The sequence below is a fragment of the Phalaenopsis equestris genome, unplaced genomic scaffold, assembly GCF_001263595.1.
Source record: "Phalaenopsis equestris unplaced genomic scaffold, ASM126359v1 Scaffold000600, whole genome shotgun sequence".
Classification (NCBI taxonomy): Eukaryota; Viridiplantae; Streptophyta; class Magnoliopsida; order Asparagales; family Orchidaceae; genus Phalaenopsis; species Phalaenopsis equestris.
Window position 1 is genome coordinate 2,005,624 of NW_018165040.1, and position 9,897 is coordinate 2,015,520.

Below are 9,897 nucleotides of genomic sequence, written 5' to 3' on the forward strand. Positions count from 1 at the left end.
TATATATATATATATATATATATAAACAAGAGTTGTTTGTGAACAATGAGCCGTTTTGACAGCCCTATACATAGAAATTGGATGACATATTTGTAAACCCCCTTTTTTTCTCTTTTTACTGTAAAAAAGGTTAAGCGTAAAGTTATTGTCTTGAGATTAATAATTGATTAGATAAATGCGAGGCATATTTAAAAGTAAATTTACTTGTAATAGAATTTAATTTAATTTATATTAAAATATATTGATTGAAGTTGTTCTTATAGTTATAAAAATTGTACATGCAATTGTTTATCCATAATTTTAGTGATAATTTCATCAAAAACTAATGATTAAAATGTGTCTTGTATTTGGGTCTCTTAGCTGGAGAGATGACATTCGGCCTCCTCCATATTTTAAATAATAATAATAAATAAATTATCATTATTTAGAGTGGAAAATGGTGAACCTTTTTATCAGGATAGATTTTGTAACATCCAAATTATGTAATTGCTGAATTCTTGCTGTTAGCGAGTGTGTATAATCCGATAAAAAATCTTGTGTCGTAGAGAGAATGAGAGAGCGAAAGAGATGAATGAGAGTTTTTTTAGGGAATATTAGAAAATATATTAAATTATGATCCTCGATAAGTCGAGCGAGACAGCTTCTCTAAGTCACATAATTTCAAAAAAGGAAAAGATGAAAATGGAGTTGGAAAACAATCATCAGAGAGGAAAGAGGACTAAGAGAGGATCCCCTCTCTATCATTTCCCTCTACTTTATATATAAGAGAGCAAAACAATAAAATAATTGAAGTAGTACTATATGTCTTCTTTCTCAAGTGTTATGATGGAAAGACTGATTTAGATGTCAAATATTGCCAGTACTGTGGTTATTATTGTTGCTTGAGTGAAAAGATTGAGCAGCGAGTGTCATACGACATTTTTAATAAGGGATTGGCGTATGTTCTTGTTGGTCACTGTGACTTTTCATTAGTCACGACGACTTCCTTCGATAATTGTCCTAGCATAGGTGGACTAGGATGCCCTCTCAAGAAAGATGAGAGCGGCCGAATCAAAAGATAAACTCGTTTCAATATATGAGCTTGATTCAACAACTTCAACAGAAGAGCTTGATTCAACACGAAAAATGTAGTAAAAACTCATGCATACTCATATTTATATATAATGTAACATCAATATTTATAAAGTAGTAAATTACACTGAATTGATTTTGTTCCAAATAATACAAAAAATAAAATAAATTAAAATTTGGTTAAGGAGAAAAGAAGAACATATTGTAAGATTGAAATTTTATCTTACCAAAATATACTAATCATTTATTAATCCAATAAAACTTTTCAACATCGTATTCAGCCCCGAAGTCAACCGACAACAGTTCCCGGGAATTTTTCCGGCGATGTCGTTGGACTCCGACTCATCGCCGCCGGCCCTCAACCGCGACTGGTTTTTGCCCCCCGGCTCGTCTGGAACCATTAACCGTGGCCTAAACCCCAGGAGAAAGCCATCAGCGTTCCCGGTCACCCAAAGAGCACGAAAACCTTATCTCCGGGAAGCTAGGCCGCAGCAGAGGCTTCCAATCGCCGGAACCTGGGCATCCTTTGGATCTTCGCCTTCCATATCGGCTGCGGCGGGGCGGAGCCACAGGCGGCGATCCCCCGGGTGGATCCCAGATACGCGGGGCTTCGCAGGAAGGTGCGTTTCGATACCAAGGAAGAAAAGGGTGAAAGGCAAGTAGCCGAGGCTGCATCGTCAGCGAGTAATGAGCTGGTCGCCGGGGCGGCTTTGGGAGTAAGAAGAAAAGGGTTTTGGGGTCGGTTCCCGGATCGTCGGATGAGAGTCCGACTGTGTCTTGCTATCTCCGCTATGGTTAGTTCTTATTTTGTGTATGATTTGACAGAAAATCTGTTACAAATCAGTTTTTCATGAAACTTGGTCGTTTTATAGGAATGTGAGAGATTGAAAACGGTTAAATCCTACTTTCATTAGGCTTTCCATTGTTCCTCCATTCGAAGCTTCATGTTGTGTTTTAGGAGGCTCTATTAGATAGGATGCCTTGTTCATTACTACTATATCTTATGGCCTTAGATTATGCTTATAAATGTTTTGATTTTTAGCGTGAGCACACCAAACTCTGAACCATAAACCTGTTATTTTATAGGAAGATTTACATACATACCACTCAATTCTTGTGTATTTGCATATGCATATCTCATACCTAAACTTCACATGGATACCAATTTAACTATGTAAGAGGAAGTGCATTTCACTTTTTAAAAGTTAAAATGGTGATATATGAAAGATATGGGTGTATAAATATAAAATCAAAGTTTAGGTGTTATATCTGTAAATGCATAAGAGTTGGGTGGTATGTATGTAATTGCCTTTCATCTCCCCAGCCCAAAACAATTGTGTGAATAGACATTTGAACCTCATTGAATTTTACGGCTGTTTGCAGAGGCTCATCTACAATGCATCGAAACTTTTATCTCTTACTATGGATGATACAAACCTTCTTGGTTATGTACATCCATATTCATCTGGATCAGTTCAATCAAATCATCATGAGAACTTGTATAAGGTTCAACAAGTCATGGATTGTAAATCGGTTTGACGACATTTCAGAACTCATCAAGTTGAGCTTCTCAAAACCTCTTGTCACCATAATTCAAATCTCTACAAGTTGCACAACCTTCTTTTGCTAACTGGGTCTTCAACACTAAACTATTGACCTAGTATGGGTGCTCACAAAGTTGCCCATCAACGGGAGAAATATTTACGTACGGAGAACGCACGCGCCTCTCCGTGCGTAATCCCCTCACAATAACTTCTCAATAACCTCTACGAAGGTTACTTATTGGGGGGTTATTGTGGAGTTATTTCGGTGTTATTTGAAGTCAATACCCTAACATCCGAGAAAATGTGAAAATGCAACCGTGGAATGTGAAAGTGTAACCGCGGAGGGTATTTACTCCAAATAACGCCGAAATAACTACTCAATAATTCCCTAATAACCTTCGCAGAGGTTATTGAGAAGTTATTGTGAGGGGATTAAGCACGGAGAGCTGCGTGCGTTTTCCGCACATAAATTTTTATCCATCAATGGAGGCTATTTGCCCAAAATAACTAATCAACTTGGATGAAGTACTAGCAACACGAGTTCAACTTATGCATTATTTATGTAAATAGATTATAGTGCGAAAATCTATAATGTTGTTCTCGGTCTTATCTTATAGGTATAGGGTCACCACTTGTGAGCATTTCCACATGAAATATCATGAAAGACCATGCAAATTACATAAATTATCTTTAAAATTTTCTTTAGAACATCTCTCAAGATTGCTTCTCTGAAGTTTAGTTTGATCAGCCCTTTTCGGGTTCAATTGTGTTTGGCTCGGCTCATTATAGACCAATTTTCTAGGAGGTTCTTTGAGAGCTAGCATATCTCTTCTTATTTTCTCACCTTTCTTTTTGATTATTTTTTTTTAGTAAAGTCTTGGTATCTTCCCTTGGAACTTCTAGAAAAAAATTAGCTTTACAATAGATTCATTTAGAATGAGCTGTCCTCTATCTCTTGATCTTTCCCCCTGTTCGACATTGATTCATTTGTATTGGTTTCTTTGTGCAAATAGTCTTTGATCCAACAGTTTGTCCTTTACTCTGATTTACAATTTCTGGAATGGGTTTATCCTTACATGATATGGAAGGTAATAGATGCATGCAATTTCCTGATTATATTCTCAGTATCTTATAATAATTATGGTTCATTCCATATAGCTTCATTCCTCTCATCAAGAGACCAAATAATGCTTGCTTGAATTAATGTTTTTTATATAATTTTTAAACTTTAATATGTTTCTGCTTGTCCAAATCTCCTCTCATAATCCTGTTTCCTTTTGTTTCTTCCAGCTTGTTATTTTGGGCTTCACTTCCCTACTTCAGAAGAACTTCGCTCTGAATAAACAGGTTAATATGTTGCAGGTATGGTTCTCAACGGTTTCTATTAATTTTTTGGTTCTCTACTGCGCTTTCTTTTGCAGCATGTCAATTTTTACTTTCATATCGAACAAATATTTGGAAGGCAAAGTCATAATTGTCAATTTTGATATAAAATGATACTGAATATTTCCTAATTAAGACGGAAAATTTATAATAGTTTTATATTGATTAAATTTCTAAATCTTCAATTTTGATCAACTTAAATTGTCAATTGTGAAAATTTAATGTTGTCCACAATGGTGACTTGCACCTTTATTTCTTTTTCTTAATCCTTGCAGGACCAACTTTCTAGGCAGAAAACAAGATTACAGGAATGTAATCTTTTGGATCCGGAAAATTATATTGAAGCTGTGCCTGCAGAAACTAACCATCTTCTACAAAAAAGTCTAAAACATTCTGCTCTGTTTGCTTCGCTTGCCATAATAAGTTTTCCGCTCATTATTCTTCGACATCTTGATAAAATTTCAAAATTCCGGAAATCATCGGATTCTGAAGAAATTTCTCTTAACAAGCAGCTAGCATATAAGGTTGATGTATTTTTATCAGTCTATCCATTCTCTAAGCCACTGACTTTACTACTTGCAACTCTGCTGCTGCTATGTCTTGGAGGCTTGGCACTCTTTGGGGTAACAGATGGTAGTTTAGCAGACTGTATGTGGTCATCGTGGACTTACGTAGCGGATTCAGGCAACCACGCAAATTCCGTCGGCATTGGTCCTAAGCTTGTGTCTGTTTCAATAACTTTTGGAGGGATGCTTATATTTGCTATGATGCTTGGGTTGGTTTCTGATGCTATCTCAGAAAAGTTTGATTCTTTGAGGAAGGGTAGAAGTGAAGTGATAGAGAAAAATCACACTTTAATCCTTGGTTGGAGTGACAAGTTGGTATGTATCAGATCTGTTTTGATCTATCTCTAAAATTTTTTGAATATTTACATACGTAGCACACAAACCTTATGTATTTAGATATTTCACATGCGTAGCACACAAACATAGCAGTTTGATGCTTTAAACCTATGCATGAAAAGTGCTATCTTTGATGCGATATTAAAGATTTGTGTGCTATGTGTGTAAATATGAAAATTTAGGTTTGAGATACGTAAATGCACAGGAAATGTATGCTATGTATTTAAATGCCCCAAAATATTTACTCCTTTTATGAAACATTGCATATTGACTTGAAGACAATCAGCCATGCATTTGATTTTTGTTTAATTATTAGTCTTAAAACCCAACATAACACAATTGATATGGTTTTTTGATGTTTGATTTGTTTCCATGTTTATTTGTCCGTCTTCGTTATCTTTATGTAGCTGAACCAATGAAGAAACTATGGTAAGAGGTGTCTGTTCTGATTGATGTTGGACATCAGAGTCTTTATTTAATGCACATAATCAAGATTTTATATCAGAGCAACAATTCATAATCATTAAAATCTTTGTTTTTGTCAACTTCTAATTGAGTCGATACTTTTTTCTTATAAAGCCTTGGATTGTTTTGGAATGTGAGGAGTGCCACACGTGGAGTTCCACGTTGGATTGAGGGTTAGAGATTGTTATTGAGAATTACGTTTGGTGGGATCTTATCTCGGAATTTGAATCCCCTTAGGACTAAAAGCAAAATTTTTTTATTTGCATTCGAAGGTAGTTGGATGGTGCTATTTTGTTTAGTTCTCTGCTAAGGATTTCCGTCACATTTTAGATGTCTCTCTTGTTTCCTCACATGTTCTCCTGGATGTAATGAAAATTTGATGTCATCTATAGAGTATGCTGGAAAATTCAGTATATGTGAGATAGTCTCTCAATGAAGCTTTTTTTGCCTTTATTACCATTGAAATTATTTTGGAAATGATAGAGCTTCTCATTTTCTATTTATTGGGCTTCTTCATGTCGAAATCCTTTCAATTTGGAAAAGTTTAACTCCTGTTGAGCATTTTCTTGTTATTTTCTACCTGTATTGTTCGTTGGAGGAGATGAGAATAGTCCTAAAAATGAAGCATTTTGCTCTGCAATGCCTCTGTGAAGCTATAATAATTCATTTGCATTTACCTTATATGATTTCAAAAATTATAGAAGAGATGATATGCAATAAAGCTTGAATCATTTCTTACTGTATTTCTTAAAATAGCCATATGTCTACTTTAACCTGTGTTTTCTGAATTTTCATTCTCCTCCCCCACCCCCAATTTTTTGTTGAGTAATAGGGTTCTTTGCTGAACCAACTGGCAATTGCCAATGAGAATCTGGGTGGTGGCATTGTGGTCGTGATGGCTGAACGTGACAAAGAGGAAATGGAACTCGATATTGCTAAGATGGAATTTGACTTTAGGGGCACATCTGTAATATGCAGAAGTGGAAGCCCTCTTATTCTCGCAGATCTTAAGAAGGTTGCGTAAGTCCTTTTTTCTTTGTGCATTTTTATATTAGCCAATTAAATATTTGCCAAAATTGGAAAAAAGCTTACATCATTTTTTTTTTTAATTTCATTAAAACTGACTGTAGTTTTACAGGTATCAGTCTCTAAAGCTCATGCTATTATAGTCCTGGCTGAAGATGGAAATGCTGACCTGGTAATTGCTAGATAGAGGATAATTTATGGATTGTGAACTGACATCTTCTAATCATCGCCCTTAAACCATTCTATTACAGAGTGATGCGCGGGCGTTAAGGACTGTGTTGAGCTTAACCGGAGTTAAAGAAGGTTTAAAAGGTCACATAGTGGTGGAATTGAGTGATATAGACAACGAGGTCTTAGTAAAACTTGTCGGCGGAGATCTTGTCGAGACAGTTGTTGCTCATGATGTTATTGGTCGTTTGATGATTCAGTGTGCACGCCAGCCGGGCCTTGCTCAGGTCAAATCCATATCAAATTAGCAATAATTTTTCTAGGGAGAAGTGATTATTTTTTGTTTAATTTGCTCTCCATCTTCTCGTTTTTGCAAGTGATTGTAATATATTTGTTTACATGATTTACTATTCTCATAAAAATAAGGCTGTTAAGCTACAGCACATATTTGTTGATTGTTTATATTTTTGTATGAGAAAAGTGCCAAAATGGTCCCTCGACTCTTTTGAGGTGGTCGTTTTAGGTTCAAATTTTATAAAGCACCAGTTTAGTCTCTAGAATTTTTTAATATGGATTGAAATGGTTTGTGGATTCTTTGATAAGAGGATTATTTATTTCAGCCCCCATTAAAAAGGTCTAGGGGCTAATTTGATACTTTTATAGACGTTGGGACTAAAATGAACTCTTGTTAATGGTTAGGGGATCATTTTAGCACTTTATTCATTGTTTTATCCTTCTTAGCTAGTTCAGTTGTAAAAATAAACAGACTATTTAAATGGAAGCTACTATCTCAGCACAAAATTTTAAATTCATACACAGGCAAGCTTGTCGCACTTTGTCCTGACATTGCCAATGAGTAGCTTTTTATATAGCATTGCCTTCCAAAGAGATGGCAAGAGTTCAAAACCCCACAAAAAATTATTTATCTTTATTTTTTGTTTATCTTCAGTAACTTAGATTTATTTTTCCGTTTCATCTATTATTTTGCATCACCAGTGGTTTAATTATCTTGAATTGTACAATTTCTATGTTGAGATGGCCATTATTAGGAGAATTAGTGAGTAGGTCGATTGACACAAAATTTTAATTTCTATTGTCACGTTCTTGTTTTTAAATAGGACGCAATGAGAAAAAGAATTCATGTAGCCGACCCCACGTAGTGGGATTAAGGCTTTGTTGTTGTTGTTGTTGTTGTTGTTGTTGTTGTTATTGTATTGTCACGTTTTTGTTTAATAATGCTTTGAATTTTTGCCCTTCTTAACATCTTGGCATTTGTTTTAGACTACATTATGTTATTTTATAGGAAGATTTACATCCATACCATTCAATTCCTATTTATTTACATATCTAACATCTAAATTTAAATTTTTTACATGCATGCCACCTTACCTATGCATGTAAAGCTGCATTTCACTTTTTAACAATTAAAATGGTGGTATTTTTTATGTGATATACAAGAGGTGGGTGGTATAAATGTAAAATTTAAACTTTAGGTGTTAGATATGTACATACATAGGAATCATACATAGGAATTGGGTGTGGGTGGTATGTATGTAAATGCCCCTATTTCATATGGATTCTGCCAGTAAGGAAAGCACCCTGAAATCTTTTTCAGGCTACATAGATTTATGTTAAAGTAGCCAAAAATATTGAACAGAAGGGATCTAGTTGAATAATGTTTTATTGTTTCGGTTGCGTATATTTTCTTCTGCCTCAAATACGTTGCATTCTTACAGATTTGGGAAGACATACTTGGATTTGAAAACTGCGAGTTTTATATCAAAAAATGGCCTCAGTTGTATGGAATGCAGTTTGAAGAGGTCCTCATCAGCTTTCCTGATGCAGTTCCCTGCGGAATAAAGGTAGCAGCTCTTGGCGGAAAGATCATTTTGAATCCTGATGATCACTATGTTCTACAAGAGGATGATGAAGTTCTAGTTATAGCAGAGGATGACGATACATATGCTCCATCAGCATTGCCCATGGTGATTTTCCTTTTATTGTGACTAATTTAAGGGATTACTTTTTTTCTAATCTTGGTTTATGCGAAATTTAATATTATTTCGTTCAATTGTCAAACTTTTGAGTTTTCTAATGGAGTTATGAGAGATATTAATAGTATGTAGGCTTTTAAAAATCAGGTTGGTATAAAAAAAATCAATTTGTTTTATACCAGAAAGAACTTAGTTTTTTGGATTTTCTTTCAAGTTAATCACTGGAAAAGATAAAGAAGAACTAACAGATCTCTTTTTATAGATCTTGAAAAAGAAAGAGCTAGTTGAGTTTTATAATAGATGATTTTATGAGCATTGAGGAGATGTTGAGCGCCAAAGTTACGTTAAAGTTAGTAAACGATGCAGCTTTAGGATTTGTGGTGAGAATAGCAACCAGGTTGTTGGATGTGGAAAAGTTGCAATCTCAATGTCGTTGGGCTTGGTGTTTTTGGTGAGTTGGTGAGAGAAATTTAAGAGCCAGAGTTTGAGCATGGGAGAGCTAATGTTCATGAGTAGGAGAGAGAAAAGCGGGAGCACAATCGAGAGAGATGAATGGAGAGGAGGATATTGTGCACTTGGGTGGACAAGCAGCAAGTGTAGGAGATTGAAGGTAGATGTTAGGATCGAAGACAAGAGCGAGAATGTTGTGGGATGGGGATAAGAGAGTTTATAGAGGAAGCCACATTAGCTTCTAGAGAGCATCCAAAAGGCGATTAAGCCTGCGGAGAGGTATAAATGAGTACTTGTGAGAGAGAAAGGGAAATGAGGGATTTGTGTGAAGGTCATAAAATATCAAGAGTGTTCATGCCCCTGTAGATCATGCGTGGGCTACTTAGAAGGTGGGACATAGCATAATTGGAGGGATACTATTATCATAGTACAAAGTTTGAAACTTACACTTCATAAATTTAGCACATTATCAATACGCGAAGTTTTGTTTAAAATGGACAAATGAATTTTTATTTCATGATAAAAAATTGAAATTAATTTAAATTTTTTAAATGATAGCTGAGCAGATAGATCCAAATAACACTTTAATAATCATCAATGAAAGTAATAAAACAGTGGAATCTTAATGACAGGACTAGGACCTTGAATGTTCACGTTTACATTGTTGCGATATATTCATGTATTATATATATATATAAGCTCTTTAAGAATACCATGTAATAAGAAAAATCATGGATGCATAAAAGGTGTTGGAAAGCAAAGTAGTCATTGATAATTTGGATGTGCTAGGAATGAAAATGTTTTAGTGGATGTGTGGTGAAAGTGTAGATTCAATTAGGGCTGTCAAAACGGCTCGTTGTTCGCGAACAGCTCCTGTTCGGGTCCCCTAAAAAA

At 35.2% G+C, this 9,897-nt stretch overlaps 1 protein-coding gene across 1 annotated transcript in view; it reads left to right on the forward strand.

Annotated features, from left to right (window-relative positions):
- The first annotated feature begins 1,636 nt into the window (after positions 1–1,636).
- The window catches only part of LOC110029663 (probable ion channel CASTOR), a 14,920-nt gene continuing 6,659 nt past the window's right edge, over positions 1,637–9,897 (forward strand). The window contains exons 1-7 of the mRNA XM_020732058.1: positions 1,637–1,865; positions 3,906–3,977; positions 4,274–4,879; positions 6,198–6,380; positions 6,504–6,563; positions 6,643–6,846; positions 8,296–8,544. Of these exons, the coding sequence (XP_020587717.1) occupies positions 1,830–1,865; positions 3,906–3,977; positions 4,274–4,879; positions 6,198–6,380; positions 6,504–6,563; positions 6,643–6,846; positions 8,296–8,544 (1,410 nt within the window). The 5' untranslated portion in view covers positions 1,637–1,829. The remainder of the gene's footprint in view (positions 1,866–3,905; positions 3,978–4,273; positions 4,880–6,197; positions 6,381–6,503; positions 6,564–6,642; positions 6,847–8,295; positions 8,545–9,897) is intronic.